The sequence below is a fragment of the Pituophis catenifer genome, unplaced genomic scaffold (assembly GCF_029215685.1).
Source record: "Pituophis catenifer annectens isolate HBS135680 unplaced genomic scaffold, rPitCat1.0.hap2 SCAF_4, whole genome shotgun sequence".
Taxonomy (NCBI): domain Eukaryota; kingdom Metazoa; phylum Chordata; class Lepidosauria; order Squamata; family Colubridae; genus Pituophis; species Pituophis catenifer.
In genome coordinates, this window is record NW_027256884.1 from 129,645,259 (window position 1) to 129,668,338 (window position 23,080).

General features: G+C 46.0%; 1 protein-coding gene across 2 annotated transcripts in view; it reads right to left on the minus strand.

Moving 5' to 3' along the window:
* FAM168A (family with sequence similarity 168 member A) overlaps positions 1–23,080 on the minus strand; it is an 85,622-nt gene that overhangs the window by 28,523 nt on the left and 34,019 nt on the right. The window contains exons 2-3 of one of the 2 annotated variants that reach the window (XM_070943009.1): positions 17,171–17,307; positions 11,788–11,876 (exon numbers count right to left, since the gene is read on the minus strand). In XM_070943009.1, coding sequence (XP_070799110.1) covers positions 11,788–11,876; positions 17,171–17,298 — 217 coding nt within the window. In that variant the 5' untranslated portion in view covers positions 17,299–17,307. The remainder of the gene's footprint in view (positions 1–11,787; positions 11,877–17,170; positions 17,308–23,080) is intronic. The other variant, XM_070943010.1, reaches the window with a different exon arrangement.

The window sequence follows — 23,080 nt, forward strand, 5'->3', positions numbered from 1 at the left end:
TAAGATGTTACGAGTAAGGTGGTTTTTTGTAGAGTCAAAATGTTCAAGTCCGGCAAATTTAGAATTGCTAAATAGCGGGGTAGCCCTTTGGGTATTGCTCCAAGGGCTCCAATTACAATCGGGACAACACACAATTTCTTTTTCCACAGTCGCTCAACTTCAATTTGCAAGTCCCGGTACTTTGTGATTTTTTTCTTGCTGCTTATCTTCAATCCGTGCATCACAGGTATTGCAATGTCAATGAACCATCCTTTTTTCTTTTCAACTATTGTTATGTCAGGTGTGTTGTGGATCAAGTGCCTGTCAGTCTGAATCCTAAAGTCCCACAAGATCTTGAGTTTCTCATTCTCTAAAACTTTCTTAACCTGATGTTCCCAGTGGGTTTTGCTGTACTCAAATCCAAACTTCTTCTTCTTATTATTATTATTATTATTATCCTGTATCTCCGTGGGAAGGACCGGATAGGTGGATAAAAAAAAGGCCAAATCCGGTTGGAACATCTGGCTGACTTGTGAGACAAAATGATCAATAGCACCGGTAGTCCTCGACTTACGACTACAAGCGAGCCCGATATATCCATTGCTAAGCGAGACCGTCGCTAAGTGAGTTTTGCATCGTTTTAAGACCTTGCTGGCCACACAGTGGCTCAGTGAATGATTGCAGGGGTTAAGTTAGCCGCGCGGTTGTTAAGTGAATCCGGGACTTGGCTTGTCAGTAGGTCGTAAATATGAGTCAGTTGCCGAGCGTCTGAATCTTGGATCATGAGATCATGGGCAGGCTGAAACGGTTGTGTGTCAAATGGTCATAAGGCGCTATTTTTAGTGCCGTTGTAACTTCGAACGGTCCTTAAACAAGTGGTCGTAAGTTGAGGACTAGCTGTATGCAGAGTCAATGGAGAAGCCATTATGCTTTGTCACATCTGGATGCTGGCAACTCTTCAAAATTTATCTTCTGCAGCATCTTCCTTCTCCTCGTCCCTTTACTAATCCCCTTGCAAACTGAGCATTTCCTAGCTTCTGGGAAGAAAATACTCGTAACAGCTGTCGGAGTAAACATCTGGCAGGGGATAAACTGAAAAGCTAGGAAAACAGCCACAGCTGTCCTTCGTGGGCTCAGTGCTTCAAACAGATGGATGAGTAAGCTTATCCTAATGTGATCCAATCAGTGAAAATTGTGGGGCTGTTTTCTTGCAGATGTTTTGTGACCCAACTAGATAATGTCATAACTAATAGCGAGGAGGAGGAGGGGGGGGAGGAACTGTGGGGTCCTTTGTGCTCTCTGAGCTTGGTGGTTCTCTTGCAGATGTTTCGTGACCCCAAGAGGTAATGTCATTAACTAATAGAAGGGAGGGGGCTTTGCAAGGAGGAGGAGGAGGAGGAGGAGGAGGAGGAGGAAGAGGAGGAAGAAGAAGAAGAGGAAGAGGAGGAAGAAGGAAGAAGAAGAGGAGGAAGAGGAGGAGGAAGAAGAAGAAGAGGAAGAGGAGGAAGAAGAAGAGGAAGAGGAGGAGGAGGAGGAAGAGGAAGAAGAAGAAGAAGAGGAGGAAGAAGGAAGAAGAAGAGGAGGAAGAGGAGGAAGAAGAAGAGGAAGAGGAGGAAGAAGAAGAAGAAGAGGAGGAGGAAGAGGAGGAAGAAGGAAGAAGAAGAGGAGGAAGAGGAGGAGGAAGAAGAGGAAGAGGAGGAAGAAGAAGAGGAGGAAGAGGAGGAAAAAGAAGAGGAGGAAGAGGAGGAGGAGGAAGAAGAAAAGGAAGAGGAGGAAGAAGAAGAAGAGGAAGAGGAGGAAGAAGGAAGAAGAAGAAGAGGAAGAGGAGGAAGAAGGAAGAAGAAGAAGAGGAAGAGGAGGAAGAAGGAAGAAGAAGAGGAGGAAGAGGAGGAGGAAGAAGAGGAAGAGGAGGAAGAAGAAGAGGAGGAAGAGGAGGAAAAAGAAGAGGAAGAGGAGGAAGAAGGAAGAAGAGGAGGAAGAGGAGGAGGAGGAAGAAGAAAAGGAAGAGGAGGAAGAAGAAGAAGAGGAAGAGGAGGAAGAAGGAAGAAGAAGAAGAGGAGGAAGAAGGAAGAAGAAGAGGAGGAAGAGGAGGAGGAGGAAGAAGAAGAGGAGCAGCAGGAGGAGGAGGATGACCGTAGGATCCTTAGTGCTCTCTGACCTTGGTGGTTTTATGACCCAACTAGGTAACGTCATCAGTGCTAGAAGAGAGTGGGGTTTGTGGAGAGGAAGAGGAGGAGGAAGACAACTATGGGGTCCTTGGTGCTCCCTGAGCTTGTTGATTTTCTTGCAGACGTTTCATGACCCAACTAGGCAACGTCATCAGTGCTAGAAGGAAGGGAGGGTTGGAGGAGGAAGACTGTGGGGGTCAGGTGATCCCCCCTTGCGTCGTTCTGACAAGCAAAGTCAACGGAAAGAGAAATTCATTCAACCGCCAGGTGACTTGCTTATCAACTGCGGAGGCAAGAAAAGGTCGTAAAACGGCGGGCAAAATTCACTTCACACACAAACACGTCTCGCTTGACAACAAAAACGTTGGGCTCAATTGCGGCCGTAAGCCTGAGGACTACCTTGTATCTACACGCACAGAGACCTTGAAGAGACGTTCCCACCGAATGCGGAAGAATTTTAGAGATCAGGATTCGGAACCGGAGGCGGGCGAGAGGTGAGAGAAGTCAGCTCAGGTAACGGAGCCACAACAGACACGAAGCAACGGATGGAAACTCATCAAGGAGAGAAGCAACTTAGAACGAAGGAGAAATTTCCCAACAGGGAGGACAATTAACCAGTGGAACGACTTGCCACCAGAAGTTGTGGGTGGCTCCATCACTGGAGGTTTTCAAGAAGAGACTGAACAGTCATTCATTCGTCTGAAATGGTATAGGTCTCTCCTGCTTGAGCAGCGGGCTGGACTAGAAGACCTCCAAGGTCCCTGTTGTGGCCCCGCCCTCTGAGCCTGTCCCATCGGAGGAAGAAAGCTCCGAGCATGAGGAAGAGGAGTCAGCCAGGCCTCCCTCTCCAGGCCCCTCCCCTCTGGCACTGTCTCAGGAGCCGGCCGAGGGAGAGGAGATTAGCCGGGAGACAGGTGTCTCGGATGAGAGCGAGGGAGAGACGTTATTCCTGGACGCATGCCTCCGAAGGCGTGATAAACGATTGCAGCAGCTCAGGAGGCGTGCTAGGGATTAGAACTGAGTCACTGGACCACACCCCAGAGACTATATAATAGAGGGTGGTGGCCAGCGATCCTTGTGACGAACAAAAGTAAACCTTGGATAGTCACTAAAGCCTCGTCCGGAAACTGCTGAGAGGAATATTATTCTGATTGGACTTTTGTACGCTAAGTATCTTATCTTTCTGTTTTGTGGAAATAAATGCACTTGGCAGACGGTGTATAAATCGCTGCCAAGTTGGAGATAAAGACCTGAGTGTGTGCCAAAGTGTTTCCTTAACCCTCGGCTGGCTGTGTTTGTGTGTGTGTGTGGACGGGGACAGATCAGTCCCTTCCACCTCTAGGATTCTATGTTTCGTAACAACTGAAGAAAGGAAATGGAAGGATGATTTTTGTTGGTCCATGGTTTTATTGATTTTTCAGAATTACAACCATCACGGCATCCCCAGTGGCCACGTGACTACGATCCAAATTCAGACACCTGGCAACTGACTCATATTTATGACGGTTGGCAGCGTCCCGGGATCACTTGATCCCCTTCTGCGACCTTTTGACGAGCAAAGGTCAACGGAGGAAAGCCAGATTCGCTCAACAGCCGTGTTATTTAGCTTCGCGACTGTAGAGACTCCCTTAACGACGGTGGCAAGAAAGATCGCAAGAACGGGGCAAAACTCCCTGAACGGCTTTCTCTCACTCAGCCGTGGGAATGTCGGGCTCGGCTGTGGGTCGTATGACGAGGACTGCCAGCAGAATCCTAAAAGCTCGGGTGTCAGCACTTCAAGCTGCATTTACTCTAGTGCTGACATAAGAAGGAGAAGCGGAGGCGTCTGGAAAGGGACGTTTGACTTTTCACCTACTTATTTTCCCTGGAGATAATATCCCCTAGGAAATGGGATGGGAGGGGGGAAATTCCTTTGAGCTGGAGCAGTAGATTAGGGGTAGAATGACTTGGAAGATGGCCAATGAGTGCAGGGGAATGGGGAACGGAAAGGGAGGGTTTTGGGGCTGGAAGTCAATGTTGTCTTCGTTTGGAGTCGGGTTAGAATGTCATGCTTAATAAATAGGAGTTTTTCTTCAAAGACTTTGTTTGAAATGCAATTTATTTGAGGCGACCTCGAAACTTGACATCGGGTTTTTCTCTTCTCGCGATGCTCTCTCGGAACAATTCTGGAGAGAGACGCTGGCGGAGAAATACGGCCGTTCTTTGATCTGCTTTGTTACCTGGACGGTTGGTCCATCCCAGTGGGACCTTCCCGATGATCAAATGATTGACAGGTGCGCAGACGCTGGCCGGTATTTCAGCTCCGAACAAAATGTGGCGTCTCTTTGAATAAAAAACTCCTCGAGGGTCTTTCAGACAACAAAAAAAGTGTTTTGTTCTTTTTTTGCCAGATTGATCCCCCTCGGGGTGTCTCCACAAAAGACTTGTAGGATATGAACGACTTCAGATCTCTCTCTCTCTCTCTCTCTCTCTCTCTCTCTCTCTCTCTCTCTCTCTCCGTCTCTTGCCTTTCAACTCCCTCCTTCACTTTTCTGTTCTGTTCTGGGATTCCTCCGATTCTTTACATCCTGGCCACTGAGGAAAAACATCTGAGGGAACGGGGCGATTCGATCGAGGCGCTGGCGATACGTTCCGTGGGCCCCGTATGGGGAACATCGAAGGTGTCCTCTGCTTTTGCCTGGTCCCCTCGCTTCGTGGGGGGTCTGGTTGGAGCGTTTCCGCATCTGAGCTTCCCTTCCGAAATTTCCATTTCAAGGGTTTCCGTAGCTTCCCGAGACCAGCAACCGAGGAAAGGAAGGAAGTCCTTCGCTGGTGGGCACCTTCGTCTTTAAGTGTCCTCTACAACACTGTTGAAAGCTCTGCCAAGCAGCTTACAAGAAGGAGGCTGGCTGTCCCATCCATCCATTCCTCCATTCAGCCATCCCTTCATCCCTCCTCCCTCCCTCCATTCACCCATGCTTCCATCCCTCCTCGTACTCTCCATCCATCCATCCTCTCTCTTTCCCTCCCCATCCTTCCATCTATCCATTCACCTATCCCTCCGTCCTTCCTCGAACCCTCCATTCACTCATCCATCTCTCTATCTCTTCCCTCTGTCCATCCCTTCTTCCATCCATCCCTCTATCGCTCCATTCACCCATACCTCCATCCCTACATTCACCCATGCCTCCATCTCTCCTCACTCTCCATCCATCCATCCTCCATCCCTACATTCATTCATCCATCCTTCCATCCCTCCACTCACTTGTCCCTCCATCCTTCCTCGAACCTTCCATTCAGTCATCCATCTCTCTCTCTTCCCTCTATCCATCCCTCCTTCCATCCATCCCTCTATCGCTCCATTCACCTTTGCCTCCATCCCTACATTCATCCATCCTCCATCCCTACATTCATTCATCCCTCCTCGCACCCTCCATCCATCTATCCATCCATCCATTCACGCATCCATTCCTCCTTGGTCTCTCCATCCATCCTTCCACCCATTCACCCATTCCTCAATCCCTTCCCCTCCCTCTCCCCATCCGTCCATCCGTCCACCTATCCCTCCGCCCTTCCTCGAACCCTCCATTCACTCATCCCTCTATCTCTTCCCTCTGTCCATCCCTCCTTCCATCCATCCCTCTATCGCTCCAGTCACCCATGCCTCCATCCTTCCTCATACCCTCCATCCATCCCTCCATCCACACATCCATTCCTTCTTGGTCTCTCCATCCATCCTTCCACCCATTCACCCATTCCTTCATCCCTTCCCCTCCCTCTCCCCCATCCTTCCATCCATCCGTCTACCCCTCCATTCACCTGTACTTCAATCCATCCATCCATTTACTCATCCCACGATCCCACCACACACCCTCCCTCCCTCCCTCCATCCACGCATCCATTTCTCCTTGGTCTCTCCATCCATCCATCCATCCATTCATCCATCCATCCCTCCATCCCTTCCCCTCCATCCCTCCATCCTGAAACCTCTTTGCTTCTCATTTCGCTTGGGAGAAAACCCAAGCAAAACCCTCATCCTGTTTTGTAGCGCAAGAAAATAATATGCTTTTCGTTATCAACAACCGAAAACCAGCAGATGGAAATTGGGGGAGAGATGGGGGGGGAAGGGGCTTTCCTACCCAAACACCCTCTTCTAAAGGCACCCCTTGTTCTTTTTTTCCTTCCTCCCCCTTGAATTTTGGATTTCAAGGTGGGCGGACTGGATTCTGTTGCCAAGCAGCCGAGAATCAACTCTCCAGTCACATGGAAACAGAAGCACTCAAGCTTTACAAGGAGTTGAATTCAGGCTAATCCTCCCCAATTGCTTGCAAGAGATACTCCTTGGAATTCCAGCTGCTGTAATAAGGACATCTTTCTTCCCAAGTCAGCTTCTCGGTTGCATTGATGATGTGCCATCCAGATGCTCTCGACCCTTAGCGACCACCCAGATCGTGCATCTCCAGCTGAGTCCTTCGTGCCTTCCCAAAGAAACTCGGAAGGCTGAGACTGAATCCTTTACGGATTAACAGAATTGGAAGGGACCTTGTAGGTCATCTAGTCTGACCCCCTGGCCAAGCAGGAGACCCTACACCATTTCTGACAGACGGCAGCCCAGTCTCTTCTTGAAAGCTTCCAGGGATGAAGCTCCCACAACTTTTGAAGGCAGTGTTGTGGCTCCGTTACCTGAGCCTGTGTCATCGGCAGGAGAGGACTCTGAGAGTGAAGGGGAGGAGTTGGCAAGGCCTCCCTCTCCAGGACCCTCCTCTCTGGCAATGCCTTCGGTGTCTGCCGAAGGTCAAGAGATAGGCCCGGGGCCAAGCACGTCCACGCAGCCACAGATGGACAGTGATGAGGGTAATGAGTCTTGGCTGGACCCACGCCAGCGTCACAGAGATAAAGCGCGCGCAACAGAAGAAAAGGCGTGCCCGAGATTAGGCTGAGTCACTGGACCACACCCCACAGGGTATAAAAGGGAGCATGGTGGCCAGTCAAACATTGTGACGAACAAAGCTGAAAGCTTCCATGCCATTCTGCATTGCCGGACTTTTGCTATAGACTTTGCTGGATTATATTTGGACTTAAGTTACTCTGTAATTATTGAGCATTTTACTTTGATGTACCAGAAGCGGAGAGAAGTTATCTCTTCCCTTCGTGAGTAATAAACTCTTGGCAGGCAGCCACTAGGTTGCTGCCAAGTTCCGTTATCATAAGGAAAAGGATTTTGTCGGTTTGGTTTTTAACTCTTGGATGTCTGTTGGTGTGTGTGCGTGTGGGACGGGGACAGAACAGGCAACTTCTGTTCCGTCGATTGATTCTTCTCACTGTCAGAAAATTTCTCCTTATTTCCAGGTTGAATCTCTCCTGATTCATGATGAGGGGACTGGAGGCTAAAACATACGATGAACGGTTGCAGGAACTGAGCATGGCTAGTCTAGTGAAGAGAAGGACCAAGGGAGACATGAGGGCATCTTCCAATATTTGAGGGGCTGCCACAGAGAGGAGGAAGGGGGTCAAGCTATTTTCCAAGGCACCTGAAGGCCAGACAAGGAATAATGGATGGAAACTGATCAAGGAGAGATTCAATCTAAAAATAAGGAGAAATTTTCTGACATTACTCTAATGTTAATCTAATGTTAATCTAATCTAATCTAATCTAATCTAATCTAATCTAATCTAATCTAATCTAATCTAATCTAATCATATTATCTGGGAACTGTTAGGGAGGAGTTATGTGAGCAATGGAAATTTTGGGCTCAACTGTGGCCGGAACTTGAGGACTACCTTACATATGTATGTATGTATGTAAATGGCATGTCTACATGTGTGTTATGTATGTGTATGCTTTTGAGGACAGCCAACATAACTTTTGTGTGCCAATGTGCCCACTGGGAAAAAATGACAATAAAAGGTTACCTTATATATTTTACTGTTTTAATGTTTTTCTGCTGTAAGCCATCCAGAGTCGTTTGACCCGAGACGAGCGGCAAATAAATTTCAGAATAAATCAAAATATTTCTTGTACATCAGGCAGCTAAACAATCTAACCCTGGACTCTCTTTAAACATTAGTGAGTGTTTTTCCTTTAAATCGTGGCAGTTTGCTTTTTTCAGGAGCATCAAGGACATACATTTTCTCAACGGTAAGGAATAAATAGGAGGGTATTTATGGGTAAATTATTCCAAATTCCTCCCATTGATTTTTTTTTTTCAGAATCGTTTAATTAAAATCACCACTCAGCGGTTAAAAGAGAACAGATCAAATTGTGGCCGTTGCTGAAAGAGCTAAATTATATCGCAGGGGCCCCAGGGAACTCCTCTTGAGTTTATCAGAGTGACGTTTGTCCTTTGGCCCACCGCAAATCCATGGCAATAGGATTAGGGCACAAAACGGGTTAATATTCCACGGAGACTTGGCGGAAAGAGCTAGAAGGGAGGGAGGAAAGGAGGGATTAATACTCCAGACCCCAGAGCGGAGCTTCAAACTGGCGGAGCGAGAGAGACGCGTTTTGAACGGGGGGGGGGGGAAGCCTCAGGTGTACCACGAGCCGATATAAAATGTAGTACGAGAATCTGCGTCACTAAGGAACGACATAAGGGAATACACATTTCTGAATGTTCTCCACATTTTTTGTAATGTCTAATTCATTTTCAACCCATTTTCAGTTTTCATCTTTGAAGGCTCAACTTTTATTTTTAAAAATCACACTGTCCATTTATTCCTATCATCTATTCATTATGTATGTGTATATTTTTATCTATCTATCTATTTATCTATCTATCTATCTATCTATCTATCTATCTATCTCATCTATCATCTCTCTCTCTATCATCTATCATCTCTATCTATCTATCTCTCTATCATCTATCTATCTATCATCTATATCGATCTATCATCTATATCTATCTATCTATCTATCTATCTATCTATCTATCTATCTATCATCTTTCTATCTATCATCTATATTGATCTATCTATCATCTATATCTATCTATCTATCTATCATCTATATCTATCTTATCATTTGTATCTATCTATCTATCTATCTATCTATCTATCTATCTATCTCATCTATCATCTCTCTCTCTTTCTATCATCTATCATCTCTATCTATCTCTCTATCATCTATCTATCATCTATATCGATCTATCTATCTATCTATCTATCTATCTATCTATCTATCTATCTATCTATCTCATCTATCATCTCTCTCTCTCTCTCTCTCTCTCTCTCTCTCTCTATCTCTCTATCATCTATCTATCTATCTACTGTGTTACCCCCGAAAATAAGACCCTGTCTTACATTTTTTTGAACTCTGAAATAAGCACTTGGCCTTATTTTCGGGGAGGTCTTATTATTTTGGGGCACGTGGAGCAAGACGGGGCTCCTCTTGCCGTCTTACCTGATTTCCAGCTCTGTGTCCCTAAAACCCTAACCAGAGGAAATGGCGGGGAGCGGCTGCAAATGTGGTTAAATATTTTCGGGGAAGGTTTATTATCCAGGGAGGTTTTTCGGAAAAACACAGTATCATCTACCTACTGTACCTATTGACCTATCATCTACCGTGTTTCCCCGCAAATAAGAACATGTCTTATATTTTTTTTTTGAACCCCGAAATAAACGCTTGGCCTTATTTTTGGGAGGTCTTATTGTTTTGGGGCGCATGGAGCGAGATGGGGCTCCTCTTGTCGTCTTACCTGATTTCCAGCTCTGTGTTTAAATATTTTCGGGGGGAGGCTTATTTTAGCTCATGCGCTCAAAAGCCGGATTGGGTTTATTATGAGGGGAGGTCTTATTTTCGGGGAAACAGGGTACCTATTACCTACCTATCTATACCTATCTTTACCTATCTATCTACCTATCCATCCATCCATCCATATCTGTCATATCTATAATATCTATCATCTATTCATTATGTGTGTGCATATTTTTATCCATCCATCCATCCATCCATCCATCCATCCATCCATCCATCCATCCATCTATCTTCTATATCTATCTATCTATCTATCTATCTATCTATCTATCTATCTATCTATCTATCTATCTATCTATCTATCTTCTATATCTATCTATCTATCTATCTATCTATCTTCTATATCTATATCTATCTATCTATCTTCTATATCTATCTATCTTCTATCTATCTATCTATCTATTATATCTATCTATCTATCTTCTATATCTATCTATCTATCTTCTATATCTATCTATCTATCATCTATCTATCTATCTATCTATCTATCTATCTATCTATCTATCTATCTATCATCTATCTATCTATCTATCTATCTATCTATCTATCTTCTATATCTATCTATCTATCTATCTATCTATCTATCTATCTATCTATCTATCTATCCATCCATCCATCCATCCATCCATCCATCCATATCTATTTATTTATTCATTATCTGCCTACATGTCTTTCTTATCTGTCTTTCTAATTGTAGACTTGGAACAGTTACTAAATAAATAGTTGTAACCTGAGGTCTACCTGTAGTTCACCATTCAATAAAGGTTGGTAAATGCAAGAAAATGAGTCATGCTACGGTAAGAGAAAATTCTTTGTCTCTGAAAATCCTTTCATTTTTGTTTTTTTTTCCATCTATCTATCTATCTATCTATCTATCCATCCATCCATCCATCCATCCATATCTATTTATTTATTCATTATCTGCCTACATGTCTTTCTTATCTGTCTTTCTAATTGTAGACTTGGAACAGTTACTAAATAAATAGTTGTAACCTGAGGTCTACCTGTAGTTCACCATTCAATAAAGGTTGGTAAATGCAAGAAAATGAGTCATGCTACGGTAAGAGAAAATTCTTTGTCTCTGAAAATCCTTTCATTTTTGTTTTTTTTTCCAATCGCAAAAACCAAGGACATACATTGGAATAGTATTCAAAGCCTTTCTCTGTCCATACTAAACCCACAAACAAAAAGTCCAAGCTTCGCTGTGTTACAAATTAAAACGCCTGGCCTCTGCTCTTTTATTCTTCTATTCTCATGGGCTACTGCTGGAACATTCTCTGCTTACCCTACCGCACTCCTCCTCCATCCGTGTTAATTCCTCTGGGTCACAAGCTAAAAACGGGCCTCTGTTCTGCAGCCCACATGAATAATTCCTTCCAAGATTTACATCATTTGTTGACCAAATCGAGAGCTGTTGGGGCTCTCTGAGCTTGGTAGACATTTCACTACCCAAATAGGGAACGCCATCAGTGCTAGAAGGAAGTGGGGTTTATGGAGAAGAGGAGGAGAGGAGGGGGAGGAGTGAGGGGGGGAAGGAGGGGAGGAGGAAGATTAGGATTGAGGGAGGAGGAAGAGGAGGATGACAACAACTGTGGGGTCCTTGGTGCTCGCTGAGCTTGATGCTTTCCTTGCCTAGTTTCATGACCCAACTAGCTAACATCATCAGTGCTAGAAAAGAGTGAGGTTGGTGGTGAGGAAGAGGAAGAGGAGGAGAACTATGGGGTCTCTGAGCTCGGTGATGTCCTCGCTGTCGTAGGCTCGCTCACAAAAAATCCTGAACAGCTATAGCGCAACTTAACAACCTGAGTCCGAAGGAGAAAAACCTTGCTGGGCATCTTGCATGTGCCAGGAGCTCCCGGAGCATGCCAACATCCTTATGACGCATTAATTTTTATCGATCGTTTTTACCTGTATAGGCGACGTTCTTGGGATTTCCGTAGGGAGCCCCAGGCTGAACTGGGCTGTAAACGGGATTCATGGTAGGGAATGCGAGAACGCTGAAAAAGAAGAAGGGAGAATTCAGAAAGCAAGCTTGGGAAACATTTACAAACACGGAGGGGAATTTTATATATATATATATATATATATATATATATATATATATATATATATATATATATATATATATATATGTATGTATGTATATATATATATATGTATATTTGTTTTCTCAGGTTTTCGCGGGTGTTTGTATGTAGGTCTTTGGTTATTCGGGTCTTCTCCCACGTAAAATTGGAAGTGTCTTGGCGACGTTTCGACGAAGTCTCGTTCGTCATCTTCAGGCTGGTGTTCTCGGCTTCGTGCTTCCAGGAGCAATGTGTGCGATCGCAGCTGTTTCTTCCTTCCTTCTTCTTCCACCCCCACTGGCAGTTAAAAGGAAGAAACAGCTGCGATCACACATATTGCTCCTAGAAGCACGAAGCCGAGAACACCAGCCTGAAGATGACGAATGAGACTTCGTCGAAACGTTGCCAAGAAACCTCCAATTTTACGCGGGAGAAAACCCAAATAACCAAAGACCTACATATATATATATATATATATTAATATCTCAGTATTTATTTATATATATAATTTAATATCTCAGTACTAAATAGAGTATTTATAGGCATATAAATTGGACTAATAAATAAATAATAAATAAATATATATATATAAATATATATCTTCAAGCTTCCAAGGTTGAGAAACACTGAAATAGAGGATATGAAGGATTCTGCTGTAAGCGATCAGAAAAGACGCAGAAAAAGCAGATAATTCTCTCTTTTTCTAAAAGAGTGCACACACCTGTATTATGCCGGAGGTTTTGTTTTGTTCCGGAGAAAAATACCGCAGGTCGTCCTCGACTTACGACCACAATTGAGCCCCCCCCAAACGTCCGTCACTAAGCAAGGTAAGTTATCAAGGGAGTTTTGCTCCATTTTACGAATTTTCCACAGTTGTTAAGCGACTCGCCGCAGGTAGGAAGTTAAGTCACAGGGTTTGTTAAGTGAATCTGGCTTCCTCCTGGACTTTGCTTGTCAGACAGTCGCAAAAGGGGATCGCATGACTCAGGGATACGGCAACCGTCGTAAGTCCGTGCCAGTTGCCAAGCCTTTAGATTTGGATCGTGTAAACCCAGGGATGCGGCAACAAGTGTGAGAAATGCTCGTAAGTACTTTTCGAACGGTCACTAAACGAACGCTTGTAACAGGCAGTCCTCGACTTACAACAGTTTCATTTAGCGACCGTTCAAAAGTTACGCCGGCAATGAAAAAAAGTGACTTACGACCGTTTTTTCACACTTACGACCGTTGCAGTATCCCCGTGGTCGCGTGATCATAATTCGGACGCTTGCAAACTGACTCATACTTACGACTGTGACAGTGGCCCAAGGTAACGAATGTAGCAAGGAAGGTCATAAAACGGAGGGGAAAACTCACATTTAACAAATGTTTCACTTAACAACAGGAATTTTGGGCTCAATTGCGGTCGTAAGTTGAGGATGTATGTCAGGAGCTAAAACAGAGCAGTATTTTTTCACTTTTTGTCATTTTAAAGTTTATGGATTTCAACTTCCCAGAATTGCGCAGTTAGCATTGGGTATTTTATTGTTATTTGTTATTAAATCATTAAATTTATTGTTATTAAATCATTAAATCATCCTGGCTGAGGAACTCTGGGAATTGAAGTCCAGGAGCCACAAAGAGGAAATAGTCCACGCTATTGGAAATGGCAGGGAAGAGAATACACAAACACACAGAGAGACACACAAACACAATCTCCGGTGCCTTATCTCATTAATAAGAGAGCCCAATTTTATTTTATTTTTTTCTTTCTTCTTTTCCTCTAGATCGGTGTTTCTCAACCTTGGAAGCTTGAAGATGGGTGGACTTCAACTCCCAGAATCCCCCAGCCAGCATTGCTGGCTGGGGGATTCTGGGAGTTGAAGTCCACCCATCTTCAAGCTTCCAAGGTTGAGAAACACTGCTCTAGATTTTATTTAGATTAAAAACAAGGGACCTGGGTATTACTTATCGTCGTGATGAAGTCCTTTCAGGTCCAGCTCAGTTAATTATCTTAACGAAGCCCCATTCGTTAAGTGCTGAGGAGAACGCAAAATCAGTCATTAAGTGTTTATTAGCCCAACTTGGGTTCATCTCCACAGCTACCTAGAAAAATTTGGAAGACCCGATAATAATTCAAATTTCCAACAAGGTGTGGGGACATTTATGAGCGTGAAGCAATTTTGTTTGATCGTTATTTTTTTTCCCACCCCCCCCCCTTCCTTTTAACCTCCTGGTAGTAAGCGAGTCAGCTGGCAAACCTAGCAAGGGCTGGCTTGCCAATTAGCCCTTAATTAATTAGTTCCTGCCATTGGCAAGTGAACAGCCTACTACGGGGATTTCTCCAGAGAGAGAAACGGGATGGATGAAAAGCGGAAGGAAGGAAGGTGAATGGAGGAAGGAAGGAAGGAAGGAAGGAAGGAAGGAAGGAAGGAAGGAAGGAGAAAGAAACAAAGGAAGTGAGGAAGCAGGAAAGAAGGGGAAGAGATGAAGAGAGGAAGGAAGGAAGGAAGGAAGGAAGGAAGGAAGGAAGGAAGGAGAATGGAGAAAGAAACAAAGGAAATGAGGAAGGAGGAAAGAAAGGGAAGAGAGGAAGGAAGGAAGGAAGGAAGGAAGGAAGGAGAATGGAGAAAGAAACAAAGGAAATGAGGAAGGAGGAAAGAAAGGGAAGAGAGGAAGGAAGGAAGGAAGGAAGGAAGGAGAATGGAAAAAGAAACAAAGGAAAGGAGGAAGGAGGAAAGAAGGGGAAGAGAGGAAGGAAGGAAGGAAAGAAGGAAGGAAGGAAGGAAGGAGAATGGAGAAAGAAACAAAGGAAATGAGGAAGGAGGAAAGAAAGGGAAGAGAGGAAGGAAGGAAGGAAGGAAGTGAGGAAGGAGGAAAGAAGGGGAAGAGAGGAAGGAAGGAAGGAAGGAAGGAAGGAAGGAAGGAAGGAAGGAAGGAAGGAGAATGGAGAAAGAAACAAAGGAAAGGAGGAAGGAGGAAAGAAGGGGAAGAGAGGAAGGAAGGAAGGAAGGAAGGAAGGAAGGAAGGAAGGAAGGAAGTGAGGAAGGAGGAAAGAAGGGGAAGAGAGGAAGGAAGGAAGGAAGGAAGGAAGGAAAGAAGGAGAATGGAGAAAGAAACAAAGGATGTTGACAGTCGCACGAGTGAGGACTGGTTGTAAGACTCTTTCTCGGTGCGGCTGTTAACTATGAACAGTCCCTGAGCAAAGAGTGGTGAGGGTTAGGGGTTACTCTCTTCCTCCAACCCCACGCCCTTCTAGCACTGATGATGTTACCTAGTTGGGTCCTGAAAGGTCTGCGAGAAAACCATCAAGCCTCAGAGAGCACCAGGGACCCTGTAGTCCTTTCCATCCCCCTCCTCCTCTCTCTTTCTCCTCCCCCACTTTTCAAAAAAGCCCCCTCCCTTCCAGCCCTAATGTTACTTCCTCCTCCCCTCTCATTCTCCTCCACCTCCTCCTCTTCATAAACTCCACTCCTTTCTTGCACTGATGAAGTTACCTAGTTGGGTCATGAGACGTCTGCCAGAAAACAACCCAGCTCAGAGAGCGCCAAGGATCCCTCAAAAGCCTCATTTCATGGAGTGACACGTTAAAGCCGTTGTATCAGTCACAAAGACAGCGGAAAGAGTTAAGGAAGAATTAAAAGGTATTAAGAGCTGATCTCCTTGATTTGCAACGGTAATTAAGGATGGCAATTACAGAGCTTCCTTTTAATTTGCCACCTGTGGTCTTCTACTTCCCCACCTCGGGCTTACAAAGGGCTGGCTGGGAAAGAGGCAGCTCCCTGGAAGAGGAGTAGTAGCTAAGCAGGGTAGTAGCTACTATGGCGCCTTTTACGACCTGAGAATTGAATCTGGGACCATCTGCATTCCTCCTTGATTTTCCTAGTCAGTAGGTCGCAAAACACGACAATGCAATGCAATCGTCATAACTACGAGTCAGTGGCCAAGCGGCTGAATTTTAATCACATGACTGTGGGGATGTTGCTGCAGCGGTCGTTAAATGGGGGGGGGGAGAAACCCGCTCGTAAGCAGGGGTGAAATCCAGCAGGTTCCGACAGGTTCTGGAGAACCGGTAGCAGAAATTATGAGTAGTTTGGAGAACTGGCAAAATACCCCCTCTGGCTGGCCCCAGAGAGGGGTGGGAATGGAGATTTTGCAATATCCTTCCCCCAGGAGTGGGGAGGGATGGGGATTTTGCAGTATCCTTCCCCTGGAGTGGGGTGGGAATGGGGATTTTGCAATATCCTTCCCCCAGGAGTGGGGAGGGATGGGGATTTTGCAGTATCCTTCCCCTGGAGTGGGGTGGGAATGGAGATTTTGCAATATCCTTCCCCCAGGAGTGGGGAAGGAATGGGGATTTTGCAATATCCTTCCCCCAGGAGTGGGGAGGGAATGGGGATTTTGCAATATCCTTCCCCCAGGAGTGGGGAGGGAATGGGGATTTTGCAGTATCCTTCCCCTGGAGTGGGGTGGGAATGGGGATTTTGCAGTATCCTTCCACCTGGAGTGGGGAGGGAATGGGGATTTTGCAGCATCTTTCCCCCAGGAGTGGGGAGGGATGGGGATTTTGCAGTATCCTTCCCCTGGAGTGGGGTGGGAATGGGGATTTTGCAGCATCCTTCCCCCAGGAGTGGGGAGGGATGGGGATTTTGCAATATCCTTCCCCCAGGAGTGGGGAGGGATGGGGATTTTGCAGTATCCTTCCCCTGGAGTGGGGTGGGAATGGGGATTTTGCAATATCCTTCCCCCAGGAGTGGGGAGGGATGGAGATTTTGCAGTATCCTTCCCCTGGAGTGGGGTGGGAATGGAGATTTTGCAATATCCTTCCCCCAGGAGTGGGGAGGGATGGGGATTTTGCAGTATCCTTCCCCTGGAGTGGGGTGGGAATGGGGATTTTGCAATATCCTTCCCCCAGGAGTGGGGAGGGATGGGGATTTTGCAGTATCCTTCCCCTGGAGTGGGGTGGGAATGGGGATTTTGCAGCATCCTTCCCCCAGGAGTGGGGAGGGATGGGGATTTTGCAATATCCTTCCCCCAGGAGTGGGGAGGGAATGGGGATTTTGCAGTATCCTTCCCCTGGAGTGGGGTGGGAATGGAGATTTTGCAATATCCTTCCCCTGCCACGCCCACAGAACCGGTAGGGGAAAAATTTTTGGATTTCACCCCTGCTCGTTAAATCACTTTTTTCAGTGCTGCGGTAACTTCGAACGGTCCCTAAATGAACTGTTTGTTAAGTCGAGGACTACCTGTACAAGAACTGGCCTCTGTCGTCTTGGCCAAGGCTGTTGTAAGTCGAGGAGCCCCTGTACGTTGGTCGTGTTGCAGACGAACTGCAAAAATCAACACGGCACCAGCCGTCTCTCGGGCTGCTCATCAGGCCGGCCTGTCAATCAAAGGAGGGATAGGAGGGAGAATGAGGGAGGGAAGCACGCTGCTCAGGTCACACTCGGGGGGGGGGGACGACTGGGGGGGGCTCGCCTCGAGGACCAAGAGACGGCTTCGGGGGGCAGCGCGGAATCAAAACTTGTCTGTTGCAAACCCAGCAAATAAAATAAAATAAAATAAAATTAGGAAGTGGGTCTCTTCGCTTCGTCAGCCCTTTGGGGAGAAGTCAAAGGGGGCGGGGGGGGGGGGGCAAAGGCTGTTTTGGGGTTCGAATTCAAAGCGGTCCTTATCCTTTTGCTCCATACCTGGGGTGTCAAAATTCGATTTCATTGGGGGCCGCATCAGGGTTGTGGGACCTCGGAGGGCCGGGGGTGGGCATGATACAGGACTCATGTTGGGGGCCAAGGCAGGACTTCCCTAAGACACCCCCCCCTCCCTTATTATAATCTCCTTTCCTTCCTTCCTTCCTTCCTTCCTTCCTTCCTTTCCTTTTCTTCTTTTTCCTTCCCTCTTCATTCTTTCTTCTTCCTTCCTCTTTCCTTCTTTTTCTTTCCTTCCTTCCTTCTTTTTTTTCCTTCCCTCTTCATTCTCCTTTCTCCTTCCTTACTCTTTCCTTCTTTTTCTTTCCTTCCTTCCTTTTCTTCTTTTTCTTTTTCCTTCCCTCTTCCTTCTCCTTTCTTCTTCCTTCTTTTTCCTTTTTTCCTTCCTTCCTTCCTTCCCTTTTCTTTTTTCCTTCCCTCTTCCCTCTTCCTTCTCCTTTCTTCTTCCTTCCCCTCTTTCCTTTTTTCTTTCCTTCCTTCCTTCCTTTTCTTCTTTTTCCTTCCCTCTTCCCTCTTCCTTCTCCTTTCTTCTTCCTTCCTCTTTCCTTCTTTTTCTTTCCTTCCTTCTTTCCTTCCTTCCTTCCTTTTCTTTTTCCTTCCCTCTTCATTCTTCTTTCTTTTTCCTTCCTCTTTCCTTCTTTTTCCTTCTTTCCTTCCTTCCTTCCTTTTCTTCTTTTTCCTTCCCTCTTCCTTCTCCTTTCTTCCCCCTTCCCCTTTCCTTCTTTTTCTTTCCTTCCTTCTTTCCTTCCTTTTCTTCTTTTTCCTTCCCTCTTCATTCTTCTTTCTTCTTCCTTCCTCTTTCCTTCTTTTTCCTTCCTTTTTTCCTTCCTTCTTTCCCTTTTCTTCTTTTTCCTTCCCTCTTCCTTCTCCTTTCTTCTTCCTTCCCCTCTTTCCTTCCTTTTCCTTCCTTGCTCTCTTCCCATCTGCCCTTCTTTTTCTTCGCCTTTCCGCTTTCCCTTTCTCCTTTCCTGTCCCTTCTTGCATATGCTCAAATGAAAAAAGGGGAAGAAACATTTCTCCTTTTGTTTAGTTTTTAGGTTGTTTAGATAACCCTCTACAAGCAAAAACGGAGCCAGGGAGGCGGGGGGGTGTGTGTGTGTGTGCAGCGACCCTGTGCCCCGTTTTCGGCCACAATGGCCTCTTGCAGCCCTCCGCCAGCAAAAATGGAGCCCAGGAGGGACTGCGCATGGCTCCTCCCCGAGCTCCGTTTTCGCTGGCGAAGACACCACGGCAATGGTGAAATCCAATTTTTTTTTTTACTACCGGTTCTGTGGGCGTGGTTTGAGGGGGGCGTGGTGTGGCTTGGTGGGCGTGGCTTGGTGGGCGTGGCAGGGGAAGGATACTGCAAAATCCCCATTCCCTCCCCACTCCTGGGGGAAGGATATTGCAAAATCCCCATTCCCTCCCCACTCCTGGGAGAAGGATATTGCAAAATCTCCATTCCCACCCCACTCCAGGGGAAGGATATTGCAAAATCTCCATTCCCTCCCCACTCCAGGTGGAAGGATACTGCAAAATCTCCATTCCCACCCCACTCCAGGCGGAAGGATACTGCAAAATCTCCATTCCCACCCCACTCCAGGGGAAGGATACTGCAAAATCTCCATTCCCACTCCACTCCAGGCGGAAGGATACTTCAAAATCTCCATTTCCTCCCCACTCCAGGTGGAAGGATACTGCAAAATCTCCATTCCCATTCCACTCCAGGCGGAAGGATACTGCAAAATCTCCATTCCCACTCCACTCCCGGCGGAAGGATACTGCAAAATCCCCATTCCCACTCCACTCCAGGCGGAAGGATACTGCAAAATCCCCATTCCCTCCCTACACCAGGGGGAAGGATATTGCAAAATCTCCATTCCCACCCAACTCTGGGGCCAGCCAGAGGTGGTATTTGCCGGTTCTCCGAACTGCTCAAAATTTCCGCTACCGGTTCTCCAGAACCTGTCGGAACCTGCTGGATTTCACCCCTGCACCGCGGGCTGGTTCTCAACTGTTTCCAGGCCGGCCCTGAGGACCAGATCTAAGCACCGCACAGGCCTTGGTGAGACCCCTGCTCTACACAGACGGCTGGTTGTCCTCGATTTACATCTCACCGTTCAAAGTCACTATGGCATTGAAAAAGGGGATTTATGGCAATGTTTCACACTTACGACCGTTGTCGCATCCCCGTGGTCCCTTGATCAAATTCCGGATGCTTGGCAACTGGCATGAACTTATGACGGTTGCAGGCTCTCCCCTTTGGCGACCTTCTGATGAGCCAAGTCAAGGGGCTGATTCACTTAACGACCGTGCGACTTAAGTGAACCACCGCCGTGATTCGTTAGACGACGGCGCAAAGAAAGGTTCGTAAAACGGGGCAAAACTCGCTTCACAACTGACTTGACTTAGCGACGAGCATTCGGGGCTCAATGGTGGCCGTACATCGAGGACAAGCTGTAGAACGAAGTTTTTAGACTGAAAAGGAGTCTGGGGAAGTTGGGAGGAACTCAAGGAGCTGTCCAGGGTGCTGCATCTCCAAGCATTTGCAGGTTCTCCTCGACTTACGACCACAAGTGAGCCCAAAATTTCTGTTTGTTAAGTGAAACACAACTTTTCCGAGCTTGTGGATTGATTTCCGAACGTTTTGTTACCGGGTTAACACTTTAAATCAGTGTTTCTCAACCTTGGTAGCATGAAGATGGGTGGACTTCAACTCCCAGAATCCCCCAGCCAGCGCTGCTGGCTGGGGGATTCTGGGAGTTTAAGTCCACCCATCTTCAAGCTTCCAAGGTTGAGAAACACTGATTTAAATGCTAAAGTAAATACTTTAAATAAATACTTTTATTCAGCCCAGCGTCTGGATTCTGATCACGTGACCACGGGGAAGCTGCGACGGTCGTTAAGTGTGAAAAACGGTCATAGTTCACTTTTTTCAGTGCCTTTGTTAACTCCGAACAGTCACTAAAGCAACCGTTATAAGTCAAGGACTACCTGTACTAACAATCCAAGTGACAAGGTTACTTTATTTATTACTTCATTTATTCGATAAAAATCTAATAAACGAACCATTTTCAACTTGGGAGTGCTGGCAGAATTCTTCAATTAGACTAGGTAGAAATTTTTTTTCCTCCCCCCCCCCCCCCCCCCCCCATCGGGGAAGAATATTTCTGTATTTTTTTCTTTTTTTTGTAAAACTTTTCAATAAAAAAAAAAAAATTAGACTAGGTAGAAAATGAACTTTCTATATTCCAGGCTGCTAATTTGAAGTGAGGGGGCTAAATTCATAAGTTTGGGGTTTACTTCAGGGCAAAATAATATTCCCTCTCCAGAGGATGGAAGTGCCTAAAGGTATATATATATATCGCTACTTATTTCCCTGCGGCAAGCAGAATGCTGCAAGCTAAACTTATCCAGTCCTTCCCTTTTATTATTCTTTTTTTCCTATCCCCTCTGGAAAGCCGGCAGCAAATGGAAAATAATAATCAGTTTTTCAAATCCGGGCCTTGCCCCAAAATCAGAACAGAATATAGACCTGCCTTGAAGACATCTGACAAATTTAAAGATTGTAGACTTTTCTCAGAGTCTCCCGTTTTCCAAAAGGTAGCCCTTCTTTTTTTTTTTAAAGTAAAGGTAGTCCTTGAGTTACGACCACAATAGAGCAGCAAACTTTCTGTTGTTAAGTGAGTTTTGCCCCAGCTGGCTTTCATGCCAAAGGCAGGACTAGAACTCACTGTCTCCTGGTGATTGGGCCAAAGTCACCAAGTCAGCTTTCTTTTTTTTTAATTTGATTTATATGCCGCCCTTCTCCAGAGACTCAGGGCAGCTTACAATGCGTTAAGCAATAGCCTTCATACTTTTGTATATTTTATACAAAGTCTTATTGCCCCCACAATCTGGGTCCTCATTTCACCCACCTTTGAAAGGATGGAAGGCTGAGTCAACCTTGAGCCTGGCGAGATTCGAACTTACAGTAATTGCAGACAGCTGCTGTTAATCACAATGCTATCAGTCTGCTGAGCCACCAGGCTTTCATAACTAAGGTGGAACTAGAACTCACCATCTCCTCGTGTTTGGCTCAAGACCTGGCTTTCATGCTTAAAACGGGACTAGAACTCACCGTCTCCTGGTGATTGGCCCAAAGTCACCCAGTTAGCTTTCATTCCTAAAGCGGAACTAGAACTCACCGTCTCCTGGTGATTGGCTCAAAATCACCTAGTTGGCTTTCATTCCTAAGGCGGAACTAGAACTCACCGTCTCCTGGTGACTGGCCCAAAGTCACCCAGCTGGCTTTCATTCCTAAGGCGAAACTAGAACTCACAGTCTCCTGGTAATTGACCCAAAGTTACCCAGCTGGCTTTCATTCCTAAGGCGGAACTAGAACTCACAGTCTCCTGGTGATTGGCTCAAAATCACCCAGTTGGCTTTCATTCCTAAGGCGGAACTAGAACTCACCGTCTCCTGGTGACTGGCCCAAAGTCACCCAGTTAGCTTTCATTCCTAAAGCGGAACTAGAACTCACCGTCTCTTGGTGATTGGCCCAAAGTCACCCAGCTGGCTTTCATTCCTAAGGCGGAACTAGAACTCACCGTCTCCTGGTGATTGGCCCAAAGTCACCAAGCTGGCTTTCATGACTAAGGCCAGACTATAGAAGCAAATTTCTCTTGAAGAACCATGAAGCTGTCCATATTCCAGTGTGAGCCCCTTCCATTTTTCGAACTGAACTTCCTAGTCCTATTATTGGGCCTGGAGGAGCTTAGAGGCCTTCAAGAAAATGACGGACAGTTTTCTGAATTAAAACTAATGATGTTTTTAGAAATGCGGATTCTTCGTTGCAATAGGGCTTGGCCAGGAAAAGCCTGCACAAATTTTAATAATGCCGAACGGAAACCTTATTCCGAGAGGACTGTGGACGTGGGCTCCTACCCAAATCCACCTCCGTCATTGCTTATTAAATCAATCTCGCCGTTTATCTCAAAACAAGGAATCCTGGGTCACTTACACCGGATTAAAAAGACTCAAATGCAAAGAAGGAATCACAAATACGGGAAGGCCTCAACTTGCAACTTGTCCGTTTTCTGACCAGGTTTCACATCTGTGACCGTTGCAGCATCCCCTCAAGGTGATCAAACCTTGAATGATTCGCTTAATAAATGCAGGCTTCACTTAACGACTTCAGTGATTCGCTTAACAACTGCGGCAAAACAGGTCACAAAAATGGGACACAGGTCACTTCACAACAGTGCTTGCTTAAGCTCTGGAAATTTTGGCTTCCCTTGCTGTCGTTGGGCATGGGAAATCAGCTGTGCGTAAGAAACCATCCGCCTCCCCCCCCCCCACTCCACTGGTCCATGGAACTACTGCAAAGTTTGGGGATCGCTGACTTAACAAGTGTGGCGAGAAAGGTCGTAAAGTGAGGCAAAACTCACTTAACAACGGCCTTGCTTAGCCAATGGAAATTTTGGCCTCGAC